The sequence below is a fragment of the Lineus longissimus genome, chromosome 17 (genome assembly GCF_910592395.1).
Source record: "Lineus longissimus chromosome 17, tnLinLong1.2, whole genome shotgun sequence".
NCBI classification, from domain to species: domain Eukaryota; kingdom Metazoa; phylum Nemertea; class Pilidiophora; order Heteronemertea; family Lineidae; genus Lineus; species Lineus longissimus.
The window spans coordinates 610,350-635,135 of record NC_088324.1 but is presented as its reverse complement, the minus strand read 5'-3'; the positions used below and the strand labels follow the sequence as shown (position 1 = coordinate 635,135).

General features: G+C 40.8%; 1 protein-coding gene and 1 long non-coding RNA gene across 5 annotated transcripts in view; both read right to left on the bottom strand.

Moving 5' to 3' along the window:
* LOC135501914 (CDK5 regulatory subunit-associated protein 3-like) overlaps positions 1-24,786 on the bottom strand; it is a 281,400-nt gene that overhangs the window by 235,744 nt on the left and 20,870 nt on the right. For 3 of the 4 annotated variants that reach the window (XM_064794348.1, XM_064794349.1, XM_064794347.1), the window contains exons 3-7: positions 19,072-19,200; positions 18,354-18,448; positions 17,358-17,406; positions 16,584-16,678; positions 16,181-16,318 (exon numbers count right to left, since the gene is read on the bottom strand). In XM_064794348.1, the coding sequence (XP_064650418.1) occupies positions 16,181-16,318; positions 16,584-16,678; positions 17,358-17,406; positions 18,354-18,448; positions 19,072-19,087 (393 nt within the window). In that variant the 5' untranslated portion in view covers positions 19,088-19,200. The remainder of the gene's footprint in view (positions 1-16,180; positions 16,319-16,583; positions 16,679-17,357; positions 17,407-18,353; positions 18,449-19,071; positions 19,201-24,786) is intronic. The other variant, XM_064794350.1, reaches the window with a different exon arrangement.
* Positions 12,610-13,335, bottom strand: LOC135501928 (uncharacterized). Its single transcript, XR_010449678.1, has 3 exons — positions 12,917-13,335; positions 12,708-12,847; positions 12,610-12,636 (listed from the first exon to the last, which is right to left on the bottom strand). It is a non-coding gene; the product is annotated as an uncharacterized LOC135501928 (long non-coding RNA).

The window sequence follows — 24,786 nt, the reverse complement described above, 5'->3', positions numbered from 1 at the left end:
CAGTCTCAATCATTTCTTATTTCAACATCATTGAGAGGCACATTCGAGAGTATTTCATTATGATACCTTATACCTTATGACTATTCTACTGGAGGCAATTTATAATTACCAACATTGCTATTACATTGTAGTGTTAGTACTACATTCTAATTAGGGCATCCTGACAAATATATCTGTCAACCTCGATCCTAGTACTGTACTTCTAATGATTTGTATGAATGGAAATCACAATAAGAAATATCAGATCGAGGTTACAGTGCGCACCATGAGGGAGACAGTGCTCTCTAATCATCAGATCAAACAAACAGGGAACATGTGAGTTTGGATATCGTAGCTTCTAAGTGTGTGACATTCCCAGACTCAAATGTAAGCGACGCTCTGATTGGGTGCACTTACTTCTGCGCTGGCTACTTCACCAAATGCGGACGAATGTCTCTTGGGTTTGTGGGCACGGTCAGAGAAGCAAACATTAACCCCTGATTTCCTCAGGATGTAACTAGAGAAGCAACAAACATTGAATTCACTCCACCTTTATTAACTGAACACAATGTCTAATTCATCAATTATGGAAACTTCTCACTTGTTAGGCCTAATCAGAGTTGTTTGAAAGACCCGGGCCTAATCAACTCCCTAAGTGCACACGGGAAGCCATTGCTTTTGTTCACTGTCTGTAATTGCAAGGTAATTGGACCAAAAAGTCACCATCGCCATCTCTGCAATTCTAAGTAGATCGGGACTGAACAGACTTGTCTGTGATACAGAGGCATCCGCATGGTAGAGGCGTCCGCAAGGGGAGGTTCTACTGTATTCTTCTAACTACTTTATTCATCAAATATCATTATGAACATGATGAAGGGTATTTTTGGAGGAAGTAGGCTAATTTTCAGACTGATGTTTTGATTAAAAAAAACCCAATGTCACAGGGCAGTCAGAGTAGAAAACGGGTTAAATAGAATGTTGACTAGCAGGATATCGCCACTTCAACTGAGTTCGAAATAGAAAGAATCCACTCAATAAATCGTCTGATCTATCACGAGACATAACACTTGAGAACTTTAAAAATAATTCCATCAATAAGTTTTTGAGAAGGTCAGACCTAATATCAGGCACACTGTTTATCTTGGCAAGTAGAAACAGTGGAGGGAATATACCAATACCTTATAGAAGATTACTCAAAATAATGCCAAGCTCAATCAGGTGAACTGGCGTGTGTTCCTTCCCACCACCAAGACAAGTTCCGTCCGCTGCCATTTCGGCCCATGATCTATGACTAAAAGGACCAATGGGATTATTAAAGGACCATTGGTAAAACTATGGGCAATATTACCAAGCTTTTGGCAGCCCATTCACCACCTATTCTACATAAGTCATTTCCATCAACAACTAAACCAAACCCCTGTCAAAAAATTGCACTAAAAAGAAAAAAATCAAAATCTGACTGAATCATCATGATATTCCGATGTTGACAGGGATTTGAGGCGAGTTAGCCCTCCATGCGTTGATCCTCTCCATGTGGGCCGATGCACTAGTGAGGCACAGCCTGGAACCAAGGTTTGACACCTTGGCATTACGACTTGATGCTGTAGATATTGATACTTCCTTTGTGCTTAACAAATCAGGGATTTCCACAATCAAACTAAAAAGTACACTTTCTACAATCGACATCTTTTCCTAAAATGGCTTCGAAAAATGTGAATGAAAATGTGTTATTTGCAAGGCTTCAGCCCCCGAAATCTCGGCAAAACAATGCGACCTTCACTGCCCTGTTGGCAGGGTGAAATCGAAATGACATCACAGAATTATCCGCCAGTTTGAAAAGCAATTCCTGCACCAGGATTCATTCACAAAAGTGGGAATTTTGAACAGCCCAATAAAAAGCTTTGGTGGCAATAAAGTCGTTTTGAAGACATGGCCACAGGTGTTTTTTTGGGGGGGGGGGGTATCCCCCATTCCCACACTTTTTACTCTTTCTCACTTGAAATCTTTCTCATGATACACCCAAGTTTCACTGATCAAAGACAGTTTCTTTATTCATGTCCAGCCCCAAATGAGCACATGGTCCTTGGATGCCTTCAACAACATGATTTTTGTCCAAAAACAATTGGTTGGGAACATCCCTTATCTGATAGTCATGACGTCCTGGTTTTTGGGTCGATTTTGTAGTAATTAACAAAGCAGTCTAAGATTGCTGGAAGTTTGTCAGAGAGAAAGTCTGACACAAAAATGTAGCATTGCAAAGAAATGACAAAAAACCACACCAAACTCATTTGACAGAGATTAAAGGCAAGATTTGTTTGTTCCATAGAAACTAGAAACTAGATATCAAATTTGAGATTTTTCAATTGGGACATACTAGAACAATAATATGAACGAACCATGGCCTTAAAGGGGGACTATAGGCAGGAGCAGTGGGGTTTATTTGGCCATCCTCAGCTGACTAATATACAGAGTAAGGGCCCTGGGTCATGATGTCTGATTCAGCACTATTCCTCATACAAGCATGAATCATTTTGACATACTGTGAGATGTTAAAGACCCCTATTGGCGACTTCGTGTAACTTTATCTTGCCTGCCTAGCTGCTGCCTATATTGTCCCTTTAAATCTAGATCATGTAGAAAGTTGATATAAAGTGAAACTCAAAACTCAGCCTTATTAAAATTTGAAATGTCAATGAGATGATACTGGTACTTATAAAGTGAACCAATCGGTTGGTACAGAATTCTTTGCCAATGTGACCTTTTCAAAATCTTGTTGACTGATTTTTTTTTTTAAAGTTATCTATAAGTTTTGAACATTTTAAGTGTTTTTGTCCATGACAAATCTGTTATTTCATGGTTTGTTTTTCGAAAAATATGTGAAGTTACATGTATTTGTTTCTCCAGGCCAGGATCAGCATCCAGCAACACAGTTTGGCTCACCAAACCAGCTCCAGGCCAGGATCAGCATCCAGCAACACAGTTTGGCTCACCAAACCAGCTCCAGGCCAGGACCAGCATCCAGCAACACAGTTTGGCTCACCAAACCAGCTCCAGGCCAGGATCAGCATCCAGAAACACAGTTTGGCTCTCCAAACCAGATCCAGGCCAGGATCAGCATCCAGCAACACAGTTTGGCTTATCAAACCAGCTCCAGGCCAGGATCAGCATCCAGCAACACAGTTTGGCTCACCAAACCAGCTCCAGGCCAGGATCAGCATCCAGCAGCACGGTTTGGCTCACCAAACCAGCTCCACGCCAGGATCAGCATCCAGCAACACAGTTTGGCTCACCAAACCAGCTCCAGGCCAGGATCGGCATCCAGCAACACAGTTTGGCTCACCAAACCAGCTCCAGGCCAGGACCAGCATCCAGCAACACAGTTTGGCTCACCAAACCAGCTCCAGGCCAGGACCAGCATCCAGCAACACAGTTTGGCTCACCAAACCAGCTCCAGGCCAGGATCAGCATCCAGCAACACGGTTTGGCTCACCAAACCAGATCCAGGCCAGGACCAGCATCCAGCAACACAGTTTGGCTCTCCAAACCAGATCCAGGCCAGGACCATCATCCAGCAACACGGTTTGGCTGACCAAACAAGCTCCAGGCCAGGATCAGCATCCAGCAACACAGTTTGGCTCACCAAACCAGCTCCAAGCCAGAACCAGCATCCAGCAGAGAATATTGGCTCACGAAACCAGTTCGAGGCACAATATTTCTAAGTTTGGATTATACAATTGACACAGTGTTTTGAATAGAACAGGACGGAAGTTTGTTTTGGATTAAGGTACTGTACATTCACATGTGATTATTCAAAACCTGATTTTGGATTAATTCACTCAGTTTCAATTCAAATAGCTGCAGACTTGATTTTATCCAAACTGACGGTGATATTTTGGACCAGCGCAAGTAGTGAGGAGGATTGTGGAGCTGCTAGACAACTTGAATGTGGGTAACAAAACTCACAAGAACATTTTAAAGACACGAGTGATGGACTTTTGGTTGTGATTTTTTTAATCACTATCAACCTGAGGTTTAACAGTCTTCAAGTCTACGCCAAAAACAGGTAAAGCAATTATATTTCTACTTATTTTGGCCTTAAAAGGCATTGACATTCACAGGTTCATTTCATTTTAACTGACCAGTATTTTTCCTACAAATTTCTTTAGTCAGAAGAAAAAATCATTTGCAAATTTGTCTTTCCAGTATTGATCATAATACATTGCTATAAGATTGACATGATCAATGTGTGCATTCTTACAACCAGTTTGAATAGAAACTTGCAAAAGGAATCTTAAAGTAGTCTTATATCAGACAACGTCATAAATAGTCATTTTTTTCAAAGCCAACTGAAAAAAAAACTACACAATTTGAAAGATCTCCAAAGCCTCTCTCCATTGCACCAAGGAACATATCAATCAGTGATTATTTTCATTTCTCAAAAAGTTCTAGTTTAGAGTTGAACTAACAAATTGACCTCTTAGTTATCATCCTAATGCAAGCCAATACAATACCCTAACCCACAATAACAGAAAGGATTGCATAAAAGAACATCAAAATCTGTAAGACATTAACCATTTGCTTGGAACGCAGACAATTATACAAAGTAAGATTCTGTGCACAGACAAAGGTAAACAATCACGAAACAACTACTTCTTCTTCAGACAAGTCAAATAGTTTCACTTTCAGGATTAAACAATTCTGTATCATATCAACGATAAATATATTTAATTTCCATTTTATCAAAATGGCCGCGGCGATAACTTCACAAAAGAGTAGTGGTGAAATGCCACCTGGTGAGAAACCTGAAAAGTATCCTTTACACAAAGCGGCCAAAGATGGCAACTTGGATCTAGTTCAGTCTCTTGTCCACCAGGGGGCAGATATCACCGCCAAGAATGACGAGGGGCAGATGGTGCTGCATTGTGCGGCAATGTCAAGTGAACACAAAGTTGTTGAGTACCTAGTCAGTCAAGGAGCTGATGTCAACTGTAAAGCAAAGGCTGGCAGTAATCCCTTGGCACACTGCTCATTAACGGGTAACATGGACATGGTGAAATACTTCATAAGCCTTGGGACTGATGTCTTCGCTGAAAACAAAGTAGGATGCAATGCATTGCACTGGGCAGCTCGATCATCCAATACTGATCTTGTAGATTACCTGGTTAATAGCTTCGGCTTGGATGTGAACTGTAGGACTGGTGATGATAGCACCCCGCTACTGTTCTCATCAACGGAGGGTAACCTGGACATGTTCAAACATCTCATCAGTCTCGGGGCTGATGTGAAAGCCACTGATAAGAATGGGCTCAATGTGATGCACATGGCGTCTCGATCATCCAATACTGATCTTGTAGATTACCTGGTTAATAGCCTCGGCTTGGATGTGAACTGTAGGACTGGTGATGATAGCACCCCGCTACTGTTCTCATCATCGAAGGGTAACCTGGACATGTTCAAACATCTCATCAGTCTCGGGGCTGATGTGACAGCCACTGATAAGAATGGGCTCAATGTGATGCACATGGCAGCTCGATCATCCAGTACTGATCTTGTAGATTACCTGGTTAATAGCCTCGGCTTGGATGTGAACTGTAGGACTGGTGATGATAGCACCCCGCTACTGTTCTCATCATGGAAGGGTAACCTGGACATGTTCAAACATCTCATCAGTCTCGGGGCTGATGTGAAAGCCACTGATAAGAATGGGCTCAATGTGATGCACAAGGCAACTCTATCATCCAATACTGATCTTGTAGATCACCTGGTTAATAGCCTCGGCTTGGATGTGAACTGTAAGACTGGTGATAATAGAACCCCGTTACTGTTCTCATCATGGAAGGGTAACTTGGACATGTTCAAACATCTCATCAGTCTCGGGGCTGATGTAAACGCCACTGATAAGAATGGGCTCAATGTGATGCACAAGGCAACTCTATCATCCAATACTGATCTTGTAGATCACCTGGTTAATAGCCTCGGCTTGGATGTGAACTGTAAGACTGGTGATAATAGAACCCCGTTACTGTTCTCATCATGGAAGGGTAACCTGGACATGTTCAAACATCTCATCAGTCTCAGGGCTGATGTAAACGCCACTAATAAGAATGGGTGGAATGTGATGCACTGGGCAACTCTATCATCCAATACTGATCTTGTAGATTACCTGGTTAATAGCCTCCGCTTGGATGTGAACTGTAGGACTGGTGATGATAGAACCTTGCTAATGTTCTTATCATGGAAGGGTAACCTGGACATGTTCAAACATCTCATCAGTCTCGGGGCTGATGTGAACGCCACTGATAAGAATAGGTGGAATGTGATGCACAAGGCAACTCTATCATCCAATACTGATCTTGTAGATTACCTGGTTAATAGCCTCCGCTTGGATGTGAACTGTAGGACTGGTAATGATAGAACCCCGCTACTGTTCTCATCATTGATGGGTAACCTGGACATGTTCAAACATCTCATCAGTCTCGGGGCTGATGTGAAAGCCACTGATAAGAATGGGTGGAATGTGGTGCACTGGGCAGCTCGATCATCCAGTACTGATCTTGTAGATTACCTGGTTAATAGCCTCGGCTTGGATGTGAACTGTAGGACTGGTGGTGATAGCACCCCGCTAATGATCTCATCATGGAAGGGTAACCTGGACATGTTCAAACATCTCATCAGTCTCAGGGCTGATGTGACAGCCACTGATGAGAATGGGCTCAATGTGATGCACATGGCAGCTCACTCATCCAATACTGATCTTGTAGATTACCTGGTTAATAGCCTCCGCTTGGATGTGAACTGTAGGACTGGTGATGATAGCACCCCGCTACTGTTCTCACCATGGAAGGGTAACCTGGACATGTTCAAACATCTCATCAGTCTCGGGGCTGATGTAAACGCCACTGATAAGAATGGGCTCAATGTGATGCGCATGGCAGCTCGATCATCCAATACTGATCTTGTAGATTACCTGGTTAATAGCCTCGGCTTGGATGTGAACTGTAGGACTGGTAATGATAAAACCCCGCTTCTGTTCTCATCAGCGGAGGGTAACCTGGACATGTTCAAACATCTCATCAGTCTCGGGGCTGATGTGACAGCCACTGATGAGAATGGGCTCAATGTGATGCACATGGCAGCTCACTCATCCAATACTGATCTTGTAGATTACCTGGTTAATAGCCTCCGCTTGGATGTGAACTGTAGGACTGGTGATGATAGCACCCCGCTACTGTTCTCACCATGGAAGGGTAACCTGGACATGTTCAAACATCTCATCAGTCTCGGGGCTGATGTAAACGCCACTGATGAGAATGGGCTCAATGTGATGCACATGGCAGCTCGATCATCCAGTACTGATCTTGTAGATCACCTGGTTAATAGCCTCGGCTTGGATGTGAACTGTAAGACTGGTGATAATAAAACCCCGTTACTGTTCTCATCAACGGAGGGTAACCTGGACATGTTCAAACATCTCATCAGTCTCGGGGCTGATGTAAACGCCACTGATAAGAATGGGCTCAATGTGATGCACATGGCAGCTCACTCATCCAATACTGATCTTGTGGATTACCTGGTTAATAGCTTCGGCTTGGATGTGAACTGTAGGACTGGTGGTGATAGCACCCCGCTAATGATCTCATCATGGAAGGGTAACCTGGACATGTTCAAACATCTCATCAGTCTCGGGGCTGATGTAAACGCCACTGATAAGAATGGGTGGAATGTGATGCACTGGGCAGCTCGATCATCCAGTACTGATCTTGTAGATTACCTGGTTAATAGCCTCGGCTTGGATGTGAACTGTAGGACTGGTGATGATAGCACCCCGCTAATGATCTCATCAACGGAGGGTAACCTGGACATGTTCAAACATCTCATCAGTCTCGGGGCTGATGTAAACGCCACTGATAAGAATGGGTGGAATGTGATGCACTGGGCAGCTCGATCATCCAGTACTGATCTTGTAGATTACCTGGTTAATAGCCTCGGCTTGGATGTGAACTGTAGGACTGGTGATGATAGCACCCCGCTAATGATCTCATCATGGAAGGGTAACCTGGACATGTTCAAACATCTCATCAGTCTCGGGGCTGATGTGAACGCCACTGATAACAATGGGTGGAATGTGATGCACATGGCGTCTCAATCATCCAATACTGATCTTGTAGATTACCTGGTTAGTCTTGGTGTAAATCCTAAAGGTGAACAATCTGGTTGGACTCCTATTGATATTTCTATCGAGAGAAGAGATGAGGATATGGTATCACATTGGATCAAAACCGACCAGGCTCACCCTAAATCTTCAATACGTACATGTGTTGATCTTGGATACACCTGGTGTGCAAGAATGATTTTGGATGTAGTGGAAGATAGTAATGACCTTGCAACTCCACTACTTCAAAATTGTCTTCAGTTGAGTTGCACTCATGGATTTATTGATATTGTCCGGTTACCATTACTGAAAGGATTCGAGGAAGCATCTTCTGCAATATGTTGCTTGCCATTTTCTGATTGCATTGATTATTTGAAATGGTTCTCAATTAGTCCAGTAGAGATACTCAAAATGCCACTAGAAAACTTCAGCCAAGTTCCAGGGATAGGAAGTGTCTTGGAAATACCTAATGCGACGGCACAGAAGGTGCATGATGCAGTTTTGAAATTTATGCCTGATTCCCTGCATACAGGTGAAATGTTAAGGCTATTTGATGCCAGCCAGAATCAGAAGGTTTGTGGTAGTGTTGCAGAGAGATGTAGGGTTGGTCTCCCTAATGAAATGGACATACTGTTCCTATATGAGGAGAGGTCAACTCATCCCAAACCAGTGCATTCAGGATATGCGCAATATTCTGGAGGCAAAAGATATTTGCCAAGTGGCAGCAGAAGCTTTCATCAATATTTTTTCGATGAATTGACGACTACTATTAAATCAAAACCGCCTGGATATGGATTGAAATATTACGAATTTGTTGTTTCCTATCCTCTTTATGAGGACAAAAATCGAAAAGCCTGTTCTCCCATTTTACTTGATTGGGAATCAAACCAACTGCGTGTATCAGTTGATGCTGTGCCTTGTGTTCACTTTGATGACTGGCGGGAGGAATTCAAACAAAGCACCTGGTTGATGGACCACAATGAACTCAAGAAGAGGGGATACCTCCTGGTACCTAAGCCACCTCATGAAAAGAGCAAACTAGCCAAGCAGTTGACGAAACAACAATTAGATGAACTCTGGCGGATATCGTTTTCACATCTTGAGGTGGAACATATCAATAGCCTAGAAAACAGGATCAAGAATGTGTATATCACAGCCAAATGTCTGAAGAACCCAGATGTGTGCCGCATCATGATTGCTGAAGGTGAAGGTCTACCTAAGAATGTTGATGACTACATCAGCAGTTACCAGCTGAAGTCCATGTTTCTGATGAATGCTGAGGATTTCCGTAAGTCAGAGCAGAGTCTTGGTGAGATGGTGTGTAAGGTGTATGAGGACCTTGCTGACGCCCTCCACAAGGGTTTCATCCCTACATTCTTTGCACCAGGTCACAATGTCTTGGCGGGACTCAAACTTGATGTTGCCAAGAGTGCAAAAGTGGCCAGCATAATGAAAGCCTTTGTGAGAAGGCTGTGCAGAAAGGGAGAAGAAACCAAAGATGTTGGTGTTGATATTGAATGTCAAACAGCAACGGTGAAAGACAATGTAAGGACCTCACATGAAAAGATTGAGGACGCTGCAAACCCTGCGGCTGTTTCAATAGAAGATGAATCCACCACAGAAGTGGAGGGGAGAGACCATGCCAGGAGTTGCCTTGGACAGACCAAGTACACCAGAGTCCCTGGGACAGTTCCACTGGAAACTGAGTCCACAGAAGTGGAGGGGAGAGACCATGCCAGGAGTTGCCTTGGACAGACCAAGAACACCAGAGTCCCTGGGACAGTTCCACTGGAAACTGAGTCCACAGAAGGTGAGGGGAGAGACCATGCCAGGTGTTGCCTTGGACAGACCAAGGACACCATAGATACTGGGGCCGTTATCCGAGAATGGGAATCCATAGATGAGAAATGGACATACCTCGCTGTTGACATCATCAGTGGTCGAATGACCAGATGGAAGATGAAAGAAATTAGTACTTTAGACACTTTAAAGGGGTGGATTAACTGGATGATGAAAGAAACTAGTACTCCAGACACTTGAGAGGGGATGATTTACAGCTTTTTCTCCGAGCTGAATCTCCAACTCAATACACTGCAATTAATGTAACAATAAAAGGTAGCTTGGCATTGTGATGTACTGAGCAGTTGGATAAACAAACCATCTGGCTTTATCCCTATAATCAAGTGAACACAGTGTTTATCTTCATTAATTATACAAACTTCTCACAAGGTGGGCTTACTGGTCTAAAAGCAGACCCGAGAAGCCACTATTTTAGTTTACAGTCCGTATTTGCGGGGGGGGGGGGGTGATTGGACCAAAAAGTCACTATCTCAACAATTCAGAATAATCTGCCCTACAGAGGTTTTTGCTATTAGAAATGACCTAGTAAATAATTCACAGGGACTTGTCTGTAATGTGGATAGAAAAGGTCTTAGATTGTTCAAACTAGAGTGCTCTGTGCAATTAATGTGTAAAACCAATTAAATGTTCAGTGAAAGAGGACATCGCAGTGTTCATTTCAAGACACTGTGGCTCAGAGAGAAATCTATATAACCCTGTTTTATCTGGACTGTAGACTGGTAATAGATTATATAATAGATACACAAAACTATAAAAGCTGTATTAACTATTTAAACTGTAGGTACATTAACTATATAAACTGTCATGATAAACTGTTAACTGTATGTTTTGGGACGCGACTGTGGAAATGGCAGAATTCAGGTGAAAGATAGTTTTAAACCGATATCCCTGTTTCATCTAGATGACAGGGAATGTTGCTTAGTTGAGTAGACTTGTACTAGCAATAGGTTATATGAACCATATGATTATGAACCATATGATTATGAACCATATTGAACTATATAAACTACATAAACTATCAACTATTTAAACTGTCAGTACTGTCACAATAAACTTCAAACTGTATGAAACAGTTTGTGAAACCAGAGTTCTCTCTGCAACTACTGGGTAAACCAAAAGTACTTTTCACCAACCTCAGTTCAGTGAAAGTGGAGATTGCAAATTTCATTTAACATGTTCAATTAATTCCGGAGAAAACAGGTAAAGAGTTTGAAATCGAGAGCCATCTTATCTGGATGACAACAAATGTTGTTGACTTATACTAATAAAACATTATAATCAACTGTGTTAACTATTTAAACTGAAGGTACATTTACTATATAAACTGTAACAATAAACTTTAAACTGAATGAAATATTCTTATGATGAAGAAAGACAAGGAGAGTAGTAGAATTTTGTTTGAAGCTTAAGCTTTCTAACAACTGGTTTATGTGAATTATATAAACTACATGAACTATATAAACTGTATCAACTATTTACACTTTAGGTACTGTAACAATAAAATGTTTGCCGCTGAAAGGGTTAATGCATTGAGGTTGAAATTTTCTGGATTTTTGAATTCGCATTTTATGGTGCAGTTTCGAAAATTTCAGGGTTTACAGTATTCAGAAAGAGTCTTATATCGATGAAACTATGAGTATTTTCTCTGCTATTACAAGGTAAACCATAACCTCTTATTTCACAGATTCCGTTTAGAGAAAGTAGACTTTGCAGAGTTCATTTCAATGATTTCAGAGGAGAAATATGTGAAGAGTTTAAAATCGGGAACCCTGTATTATCTAGACAACAGGGAATGATGTTGAGTATTGTAGACTTATCCTAGTAATAGATTATATACCGGTAATCCACATCGATAAATAGAACTATTGAAAACAATATAAACCACATGAACTATAAACTGTGTGAACTATTCACACTGCTGCAGGTCGTTTACTATATAAACTGTAACAATAAATTGTTGACTATAAGAAGTATTCTTATAATGAAGAAAGGCAGGGAAGCTGGTAGAATTTTGTTTGAACCTCTAAAGCTTTCTAATAACTGGTTTATAAGGATGTGCATTTTGGTACTTTAGCTTTTCACTCAACTCACTTCAAAGATATCTGTCATAAGACATGCTTATATCTCATAGTTCTGTAAAAGGTTTGGGATGAGGTTTAATTTGGAAACATTTCCAGTTTCATACATCATGTCCTTGGACAGCGTCGGAGTTTGTTATCCATGTCTAAGCCTTCGTCCTTAGTCGGGAACACTCCCAAACAAGGTCACGACGCACCATTAATTTCCCAGGCGAGGCGCCCAACAGTGCACTCTAAATGTATTCCAATATGCATTTATTACTTGCCGCGTCATCTCAAATTCAACCTCATCTTGGACTGGTAACAGTCTGTATGTTAGCTGTATTGGAATTTAAAAGAAATGTTTCAGAATTCACCTCATCCTGGACTGGTAACAGTCTGTATGTTAGCTGTATTGGAGTTTAAAAGAAATGTTTCAGAATTCACCTCATCCTGGACTGGTAACAGTCTGTATGTTAGATGTTTTGGAATTTAAAAGAAATGTTTCAGAATTCAACCTCATCCTGGACTGGTAACAGTCTGTATGTTACCTGTATTGGAATTTAAAAGAAATGTTTCAGAATTCACCTCATCCTGGACTGGTAACAGTCTGTATGTTAGATGTATTGGAATTTAAAAGAAATGTTTCAGAATTTAACCTCATCCTGGACTGGTAACAGTCTGTATGTTAGCTGTATTGGAATTTAAAAGAAATGTTTCAGAATTCACCTCATCCTGGACTGGTAACAGTCTGTATGTTAGCATATTGGAATTTAAAAGAAATGTTTCAGAATTCAACCTCATCCTGGACTGGTAACAGTCTGTATGTTAGCATATTGGAATTTAAAAGAAATGTTTCAGAATTCACCTCATCCTGGACTGGTAACAGTCTGTATGTTAGATGTATTGGAATTTAAAAGAAATGTTTCAGAATTCAACCTCATCCTGGACTGGTAACAGTCTGTATGTTAGCTGTATTGGAATTTAAAAGAAATGTTTCAGAATTCACCTCATCCTGGACTGGTAACAGTCTGTATGTTAGCTGTATTGGAATTTTAAAAGAAATGTTTCAGAATTCAACCTCTTCCTGGACTGGTAACAGTCTGTATGTTAGCTGTATTGGAATTTAAAAGAAATGTTTCAGAATTCAACCTCATCCTGGACTGGTAACAGTCTGTATGTTAGCTGTATTGGAATTTAAAAGAAATGTTTCAGAATTCACCTCATCCTGGACTGGTAACAGTCTGTATGTTAGCTGTATTGGAATTTAAAAGAAATGTTTCAGAATTCAACCTCTTCCTGGACTGGTAACAGTCTGTATGTTAGCTGTATTGGCATTTAAAAGAAATGTTTCAGAATTCACCTCATCCTGGACTGATAACAGTCTGTATGTTAGCTGTATTGGAATTTAAAAGAAATGTTTCAGAATTCACCTCATCCTGGACTGGTAACAGTCTGTATGTTAGCTGTATTGGAATTTAAAAGAAATGTTTCAGAATTCACCTCATCCTGGACTGGTAACAGTCTGTATGTTAGCTGTATTGGAATTTAAAAGAAATGTTTCAGAATTCACCTCATCCTGGACTGGTAACAGTCTGTATGTTAGCTGTATTGGAATTTAAAAGAAATGTTTCAGAATTCAACCTCTTCCTCGACTGGTAACAGTCTGTATGTTAGCTGTATTGGAATTTAAAAGAAATGTTTCAGAATTCACCTCATCCTGGACTGATAACAGTCTGTATGTTAGCTGTATTGGAATTTAAAAGAAATGTTTCAGAATTCACCTCATCCTGGACTGGTAACAGTCTGTATGTTAGCTGTATTGGAATTTAAAAGAAATGTTTCAGAATTCACCTCATCCTGGACTGGTAACAGTGTGTATGTTAGCTGTATTGGACAGGCATATTCTAAAACACCTTGGTTACAACTTAGTAATGTTTTCAATGTAAAATATAAACAGCCTCCTTTTGGTTGAAGCAGTGTTTTGTGTCGCTACTATTAGTATAACTGCTTTGAATGGGACAAAATATGGAAGCAGATTTCTGCAGGGGGTCCAAGTTGCCGTTCAGGCTCTTTACTACTTACTTTTGCCTTCAACTGTCAATCATACAACGACGGATTTTCAATACAGCGCTGTATGAAATATAAAGCTTGATTTCTACAGGAATATTCTGACATAAATACAGCAGGTGAAATCAGGCAGTTAGTAGCAAAAGGGTTAAATATGTCAGGTGCTGTACACCTGATTGTGAGTTAGCTGATCAATTATGCAATTCCTGGTTTATAGCATTGATTGACATCCCCAGTGTACAGGGTGTCTGTAAAAAGGTAATCTTGAAATAATGAGTTGATACAAGCTCAGATTAACCTTGTCTTGGGTAGAATGCCTTTATATCCAAAATGTAAGTTTAATGTGAGAGTTTTTGTTCTTTATTTGTGACCCCCATCACATCCAATCGGGTCGTAGGCTGCCAGAAGCACTGATGATATGAAATTATATAGATGTTGATCCACTTTTAGATTATGAGCTCAGATTAACCTTGTCTTGGGTAGAATGCCTTTATATCCAAAATGTAAGTTTAATGTGAGACTTTTTGTTCTTTATTTGTGACCCCCATCACATCCAATCGGGTCGTAGGCTGCCAGAAGCACTGATGATATGAAATTATATAGATGTTGATCCACTTTTAGATTATGAGCTCAGATCAACCTTGTCTTGGGTAGAATGCCTTTATACCCAAAATGTAACATATATTATTTGAATGGGAGTGTTTTTGTTCTTTATTTGTGACCCCATCACACCCAATCGGGTCATAGGCTGCCAGAAGCACTGATGATATGAAATTATATAGATGTTGATCCACTTTTAGATTAGGACCTCATATGTCTCATGAACAGCAAATCTGTCTTCCACTAGTCAATTTGGCAAAAATAGAATCCAAAATACATTTCAAAGAAAGTTTCATGAAGTTCACCCAAAGGAAAATGTCTCATGTTTTGTCAGAAAACTTTGATTTCTCCAAACAAAGTCCATAAAAGCTTGTTGTTTCCTCTGAACATATTTATGGATCTCTCAAGCATCAGGAAAGATCCACAGATGGATTTCTTATCAAAATGTACATAGCAGATTTGCTAAGCTATACGAACACGTGGATAACTCAAATGGCCCCTAAAGCAATATGCTACCCATTTTGGTTTGATGGGCCACATGAGGTCAACAGAGTGAATTCCTCTCACCAATGAGGCATCATCAGAAAGTCGATTGCTGACTGGCCGATTGCAGGCACAGACCAAAAGGGGGCACACTGGACACATGCACCCCCTCCCCAATTAATCATAATCTTTGAAATAGATTATGAAATTTAGGAACAAACCGGAAATCTGGAGGAGAAATGCAGCGCATGCCTACTTTTTTCTGTCACCTGGATACGCCCCTGGATTGGACGCTGTCAGTGATGATGTCATGGATGATGCTCTGTTACCATGGCAACACTGGGGAAGCTCACCAAACTTCTATGGCATAACACATGTCACAGAGCTGACAGATTCTTGTCACAGGCAAGGACCTGACCATAACATGGTAATGCCATCTTACGTTGGAAACTTGTACTAACAGACCCACAACTGTCTGAGTGGACCCAAATATAGCCACAGTCCCCTGTCCCTTGGAGGGACAGCTTAGTATGTGTTGGTTTTTCATTGTGACATCTAGCGAAGCTGCGGTTAGCATACACGGTTAACAACCTTCCCATCTTCAGCGAGTTGAAGTCTCTGCACCTTACCAAGGTATGTGCAGCTGAGAGACTTAATGTCGACACCACAGATTCATCTTGTCAGCCTCTCATGGTTTCATGGGTCACAAGTGATGCAGGTAACTAGTCTGGTAGTATGTTATTATATCCGATCAGGAAACTTTCAGAACAGCAACTTTGAGCAGCAAGGATCAGAAGAGGCTGGAATGTTCCAAGGTAAGTATCTCCAAGATTTAGCTTACAATGATCAGGAAATGGTCATGATATTAGATAAGGAGACTTAGCTCTTCTAATAGGGGGATTTGGCAGCCAATAATACGTCATATGCAATATCAGTCTCCGACAATAACAGGCTTTATGTCAGTCAAACCAGTACTCACCTTTTTTAATGTGAACTCGATGAACATTTCATACAAGTTGACTGGTTCTTTGAGGTCCCTGGTAGCTGTTGTTATTTTATCAAACTCGGCAGGAAGATGTTTCACTAACGATAACAGCTCTGATTTTATCTTATTGCCCTGAAAAATGAGAAACACAAATCAGCCCTACTTTCACTTCTGAGGCTATATTTCTTGGTTTAACACTATTGCTTGCGATTGTCCCTGAAGGCAAAACTCTTACCCAATGAAAATTTGCAGAAAATTTGTCACTGAGATTAACCACTCGGATGGCAATGCTCAATGTATCTTACCCTGATACCCTGATCTCCATCTATCGACACGCTGCATTATATTTCTCAAAATACTCAGCCTCCCCGCTCCTGTACTCAGACTCCTTCCTCACCATATCCTTCTGAATCTGTTTACATTTCACGATCTGTTTCTTCAGTGCAGTTACCTCATAATTAACATTCCTCATCAAGATTTGCGCGACTTCAGCTGAAAAAACATTTTCAGAGTTTACTGAAAGCCCTCTTCCTCGTATAGTCAAGGAGTGTCATAGCCTGAAGGTCATCAGTGCTGGCTACCCTGCATCAAGCCTTCCTTCGATCCTGATGAGAACAACCCGGGACTGTATTTCTCGATGAACCACAAGGCTTTCAAGAAACTAAATTCCTGGCTCATCACAGTCTTTTGAATGAGATGTAAAACCGATGTTCCTTGTATCTGATATCTCTGCCAGGGCAGGCAAAAGATGACACCAAGTGAAAAACATGAGTAGCCTGCGTGGACTCAACCTCTGGGTGAAGACAGAGTCGCTTGGATAATAAATCCAACTGGCACCTAACCGCGGTGGCACATGTTAAGGAACAACCATAGGCGCCACTATTTTGGCTAGAACTTGAAATCCTAAAATAATTGGAACGCCTTTAAAATGAAGTGAATACCAATTTGAAGGGTGTGAGTCTGTTCTGTGGAAGACAATGAACAGACTTCCATCCCTTGAAACTTGCATTCACTGCGTGTTGAAAGTGTTCTAATTGCTTTAGGACTTCAAGTTCTGGCCAAAATGGTGGTGCCCTATGGTCAACCCTTATGCAAAGTTAGACTGGAAGGATGAATTTGAGTGGTATAAATTCCCTACCCAATCGTCAACTTTATTTCACAATCGACTAACCTAAATAAACGCCATCCTTTTCATGTAGTTTGAGAATCTCACACCAATCCTTAAACAACAAAGACACAAACTCTACCGTGGAAATTACTTTGAACATTATTTCCCAGACATGCACACTGCAAACCCATAAATAGTTGTGAGCCTTTTTTGAGCCATTTTTTCATGTTTAAAGATAATCTTGAAACTACACGGCCATGAACAAGAAAATCTGATTGTGAAGGTAGTAGGTACTGTTACTAGGTTCTCAAAATGGTAAATAAAAAGTATGAAAAAGTTCTCATTTCATAAAAGCGCAAACAAAATAGCAGCAAATATTTCTGGATTTATTGTACTAGACACATAACAGATCACCATTCAATAGACACCTCTATCTTAAGATGCTGATTTCAATCCAAATTGATCATTATCATTTGGACTTCGGTGACAGTACTCCTCACTTTGAAAGGTTAGCAACTCTCAGGGCCAAAGGTGTCTCAATAGAGAGGTCCTATTGGATATAGAACTTGACATCTGTTATCAGGACACCCATCTGTAAGAGAGACAAGACACTTCGCAACCAAGATGGAACTGGGAGAGCCCAGCCAAAAGATGCTGAGACGATTGATGGAGGATGGAAGGCCGGAGCAACTGCTGCCACCAAAACTCTTCTGTAGCTAGAGGTGAGCGTTTGCCAGGACTGTTCCAGGGTCAATCACTTTTTCTCCAAGGAACAGAATATGCTGAATGTTGGCCAAACCATGGTGCAAACAGGTGATTTTTATCACTGTGACCTGCAACAGTTATCGCTACAATGAACAATATAGGTACAACCAGTAATTCCTGTGTTTGATGTTGTCGCAGGTCCCAGCGATCACCAATTCTTGTCGCAGGTTGCGATGACCACCGCAAATATGTTTTTTGTCGCATGCATTCATGATCACCGGTCGCAATGACGAAATCACTTTTCTGCAGGGCACTTTATCATACCACTTGTTGAACATCACCAACTATACCCACCTTCATGCGCTGCGATCTCCCAAACATGTTTTTACTTCCCGCTTCTGTCTCCTTGAGCAGATCAACGATTCTCAGACAATGAAAGTAGTTGATGTCTGAATGAAAGATAAAATGAATTTTATGTTAAATTTGCTAATATTTCCTAATCCTACGGATGTTTTGGTCCAGGTATGATTGTCTTGTTGTCATGAATATGTTGCCAACTGCAGCAACAAAAATTGCCTGTTTGCGGGAATCAGTGTCAGTATTAAATAGCATTTAAAACCGTTTGAAATACATTTCACCTGTGAGAGACCTGCCACACATCAGGTGTTATAATCGGCTGTTCAAGGGACAAATGTCTCAGCACCAAAACCAAACGTCGGCCATGTTGACGAAAATAACATCTTACCATATAAAGTTTGAGAAAAACATCTGCCAATGGCTGGGCACCTGCAAAAATGACACACCTCATCGCACCAGAGGTGATTATGATGACATATATAATCTTGTGACATCACCCGGTGGACCAGCAGCGTGCGTTTTTTGGTAGGGAATGACCAGCCAAGACAAAAGTGGACCCATTGTAGCTATATGAGGCCTGATATCCACTCGGAAGTTTCTCGGGTTTTTAAATTCCCATCATGGTTACAGTAATGAAGAGCAGTACAGCTTCTTTAAGAGCATTTGGAAGGAGATGTCAACATAACGAAGGAATCTGATGCAGTTGAAGACTTACACGTTCCCTGCAGCATGGTTGTTATCTCCTCCACCGGAGAGTGTTCTCACCTGCCATAGCTGGTGGCAGTGATGACGAGTGTTCTCACCTGCCATAGCTGGTGGCAGTGATGACGATTGATTAACCAATCTGAAACAGAATGGTCAAGGTTGCTTAATCTTAATCCCTCCTCACAAGACTACTGCCGCTGACATATGACATGTTTGATGTCGACATGCGACCCACCGTCATTGGATCGATGATGGGATCTACCATGGACCATCATAGAATCTATGATGAGATCCGAGTGTAAAACACAGTTTGTTATTAATCATCATAGATCCATCCATGTGCCAATCAATGATCCTATGAGGGAATGTTATGCATGTGAGAATGATGTGACATATCAAGTAACAATAAATGACTGATGGAAAGTGGAAAGTTAACGGACCCCGACACTGACACTGATGCAGATGACACTGACGCATGAGCCACGACAGAATACCCCTGATTTTTGTCGGTGGTATGAATATGACTGGACTTACCCAGGAACTTTAATTACTAGACTCACCAAGTAACTATCATGACTGGACTTACCAAGTAACTATAATTACTAGACTCACCAAGTAACTGTAATGACTGGACTTACCACCCACTAACTATAATGACTGGACTCACCCAGTAACTATAATTACTAGACTCACCAAGTAACTATCATGACTGGACTTACCAAGTAACTAATATGTAAAGAGCAATCTCTAGTGAACTCACACAACTGTTTGACATGGGGGAGCCCCCAAACCCCCGTCCTTCTGACATATATAGCCAGTACATTGGGGGATGAGTCCCCCATACCCCCTCCCCGTTCTCTGAAAGTGACAGGTTTTAGTCAGTACATTGGGGGGAAGGCCCCCCCCCCCAACCCCCCCCACTGGACTCTAAAAATAGAATTCCTTGGAGACGCTGAACAATAAGGCCCCATAAAGAAATAGTCCCCGCCCCGGTAGCTGTCTCATATCTGCTGAAAGAAGCAGCTCTTTGTGGTGAAATAATAATTGAATGCATGTCATGACTCCCAGGAGCTTTTTCTCATTTCTGAAACAGTTGCATGGTTGGAATGAATTGCCAAATCAGTCCGTCAAATCTCTATGCAATGAAAATTGAAATGTCACAACTGTCTCCACCGACGTTGTCCTGTATGTCCTAGCAGACGATTTTTAAATAAATGATGTGATTGATATACTTGTAGATTGGAATGAATTATTTCTTCAATGATATGAAAGTTGAAAACCCTCAGTCTGACATGTCTGAGTACAAAAATGCAGAGGCAAGACACATCATGCATGTCATGACACCCAGGCGCTTTTTCTCATTTCTGAAACAGTTGCATGGTTGGAATGAATTTCCAAATCAGTCCGTCAAATCTCTATCCAAATGGAACATTATGACCACTCTATATTTGTGCAGTAGTGTTAAAACTGTCTTTTTTGAAGTAAAGTACGTAAATCGAGAAGAAGAGGACATTTACTTCGTCTGCAATGAAATGTCACAACTGTCTCCGCCGACGTTGTTGTCCTGTATGTTCTAGCAGACGATTTTTAGATACATGATGTCCCACACCCGCACTTCAGGACAGTGGCGCCGGTGTGAATAAATCTACTTGCGTGATTGGTCAATGGCTCATGACATCATGAAATAATTGCGTCACGAGGAAGGAAACCATGGGAATCATGGTAACTGTGGTTGCGGTGCGTCATGAATGCAGGATCGGCAAGCGCGGCCCATATGGAATGCGACAAACTGTACCGGAACCAGAATTGTCATGGGTCTGCCCAAATTTTTTCAGATTCGATGGACATGATGGATATATGAATTTTGTTTACACTTTATACACATACGTAACCATTACACTCACTACGTTGTGTGAGTTATAATTAGAGGAGCCTCATAGACTAGTGGTTAACACTGCTGGCTACCATGCAATAGGGCCCGGGTTCAATCCTGGGGAGAAAACAGGATTATATGTCTGGATGAACCGGCGTGGCTTTCAAGGAACTAACATTTCTGGCTCTTCACAACACGTATAACGTATGAAATAGTCGAGGGTCTGTCGGATGAGACTAAAAGCTATGGTCCCTTGTTCCTGAATGTCTATGCAAAGACAAGTAAAGATCCCACAAAGGTGGACAGTAGCCTGGAGTGGACTTTTCAATGCGTATTTCATAAGGTTGTTCCAAATGTTGTTGTTTGGCATTATGATTACATTGCATTGTCTTCATTATTATCATCTGTTTACAAAAGGTAAACACAAAAAAAGTTTCTTGAAAAAACCCACACAGAAAGCCATGACGTTGTCGTACAGCAAAAATAAGACTATGTTGAAAATCACCCCTGGATAATTCTCATTTGTGATGACTTTTGGCACTGTCCCACTGTCCCACTGTAAGCTCAGAACACAGCTACCCTCCCAAGGTGATGGGATTGATCACACACTATCATTTCCTCAGAATTATACACTACCCACCTAAACAAGTCTTAGTTCGTACTACAACACTAGTGATTTTTGGTGGTATTTTTCCCGACATAAAAAAGTGTTTTGTGGACCTTTTTAAATGGTCGATTATATCGTATATGAAGACAATTATGACGCATGATTGCAATAGTACTCAGCAGTCAGAAATACCTTACAACTAAGGTTTTCGACCAAACTTTTAACTTTCATGATGCATAGTTTCATTTTGTGATGAGTATATCAGCAAAAGTGAAGTCTACTTGAGAGATCTGGGCACAGGCATTCGCACATCATTATCTAAATAGTAACAGGTGCCAAGATGGAGAATTCCTGGACTGAGTGACATTTCAATATCAGTCTAGGAAACTCGGTTTGGACATGTTGGAGTGGTAAAGATCAATGAATGAATCGTTAATGATTACCTGATAACAAACCAGGTCTATAAATAACAGGACACCAAGTTGTTTAAGCTATCATGTCATGGTGATTGGAACCAATCATTTGGCAAAGTCATGCATACTTAGGATTGCTCCCCTCTGAGCTCTGAGTGATGGACTTTTGGTTGTGATTTTTTTAATCACTATCAACCTGAGGTTTGACAGTCTTCAAATCTTCGCCAAAAACAGGTAAAGCAATTATATTTCTACTTATTTTGGCCTTACAAGGCATTGACATTCACAGGTTCATTTCATTTTAACTGACTAGTATTTTTCCTACAAATTTCTTTAATCAGAAGAAAAAAAAACATTTGCAAATTTGTCTTTCCAGTATTGATCATAATACATTGCGATAAGATTGACATGATCAATGTGTGCATTCTTACAACCAGTTGGAATAGAAACTTGAAAAAGGAATCTTGAAGTAGTCTTATATCAGACAACGTCATAAGTAGTCATTTTTTTCAAAGTCAACTGAAAAAAAACTACACAATTTGAAAGATCTCCAAAGCCTCTCTCCATTGCACCAAGGAACATATCAATCAGTGATTATTTTCATTTTCTCAAAAAGTTCTAGTTTAGAGTTGAACTAACAAATTGACCTCTTAGTTATCATCCTAATGCAAGCCAATACAATACCCTAACCCACTATAACAGAAAGGATTGCATAAAAGAACATCAAAATCTGTAAGACATTAACCATTTGCTTGGAACGCAGACAATTATACAAAGTAAGATTCAGTGCACAGACAAAGGTAAACAATCACGAAACAACTACTTCTTCTTCAGACAAGTCAAATAGTTTCACTTTCAGGATTAAACAATTCTGTATCATATCAACGATAAACATATTTAACTTCCATTTTATCAAAATGGCCGCGGCGATAACTTCACAAAAGAGGAGACAAAACACGCCCCGCCCCCTATTACCAAATTAGCAAAATTCGAAATTTTTAATCAAATAATTTCTTTATATCTGTAGACTTGCCACAGCAAATATTTTTTCAATACCTCTCCAAATATGTACTTGAGAGTTAAAAACATGCACTCGTCTAATTGATAGGCCTCGACCCTCCAACCTATGAATATTCATTAGTGGTCTTGTCTCAATGAAGGTAGATTTCAGGGGGTTAAAATTTTGAGAATTTTTTCAAACTTGAGTTTCCTAATGTAGATGACATCCCACAACTTTCCAACAAAGGAAAATGATATCTGGACATTTTTGGAGAAATGAGAGACATTTCCAAGAGTGGTACAACTGTGCCAAAAGCGACGAAGAGGACAAAATCGACAAAAAGTCATGATTTTGCAGCCAACAGCACTAAATTCAAAGACCAGCCCTGGCCAGAATAAGCAAGCTATGGAGCTGATGATTTAGGATGTGATTTAAGAATATCTTTGCTGCTTAGGGCACAACTTTCAGAATCAAGGCCTTAGTAGTTTCAAAGAAATTACAAAATGAATGGCAACACAACAAGACTTGTAAAAATGAAACCGAACTTAGACCGGGGCTAGGTTGGCTCATATTGGGGTCAAATTAAGTTTTTTTCTCATTATTTTAGCTTGTTTTGACCTTAAATCATCAGCAATACAATATTCTAAATGAATTAGAGTGATTTGAGCATATTCAAATTTTTCACTAAATTGACCCAAAATCTATATCATAATACTATAAGGCGGCTCGATAAAGTGCCATTTGGGGGTAGTGTTTCGTCTCGAAATTTTGTACGTTTGCAGGTGATATGTTATCCTGATGCAACGTTATGTTTATTCACGGAAATTTACTTCAGTGGAGCAGTAATGAGGGATTTTTAATCGGACACTGTAAATTCTCCTTACCACTCACGGAAGCCAAGTCATTGCTGTTTAGTTATGCAGGGGCTTAATCAATTACCTGCACTCCCTGTGGGGTGGCTAACATTACCTGTTGAACAGCTGGCTGTAGGGGGATGATTGGAACAGCCTGTACCTGTTGACCTGCTGAACTAAGGTTAATGTTATTTTCAATCCACGATTGCAGGTCACCTGATGTTCGAGATTTCGCGGGGAAAGAAATTGTAAACAAACGTATGTGTCCAGTTCAAATGTAAACAAAAATGTATTTTTGGTACTTTTGGTTGCTTGACTTGGGTTTTCCCGCGGTAAGGAGCTGGGGTCAAATTGGTGGTCTATTGTCTATGGGTGCTGTGTTAGCCAGAGCTAGCCCTTGATTATGAAGGGATTTTCAAATGAAGGTTACCATGGTCTGTTTATGTGCTCACCACAGCTTTCAATAATTGATCTGAAGAGGCGCGCTGAACCTGAAATTGCCTTATCAAGGAGCTGCTCACGGTGCTGAACTTCTAGCTTGCCTGTCGAGTGAGTGCCTTGCCCGAGACCTGGCTACATGTAGGAGGAGCACGCATTTTAAAGTTATAGTAGTGATAGTGCAATTAGTTCGAGCCATTTGGAGGCCGACATGTGAAGGCCTATCCGGGTATTCCTTCTTCTCCGTATAAAAAGGGGCATATTGCTGACTAAGGAACGAGGCATTGCCTCATCATCTCTATCGGACCAACTGATATACTTTTATATGCACGCATACAGCACGCCACAGCTAGGTCCGAGTCTGTGGACAAATGGTTGGTTTAATTTGTCTCTTCGATATGGCTCCTTTGATATTGCATTAGATTTTCAGTGCAATTCAATGTTCGGCACATGCAGTTCAAGGTATAGCCCATTTGAACCTGCCTGCGCCACGGGTACAATGCTAGTGTAGTGTAAATGGAGACAAGACCACCATTGATT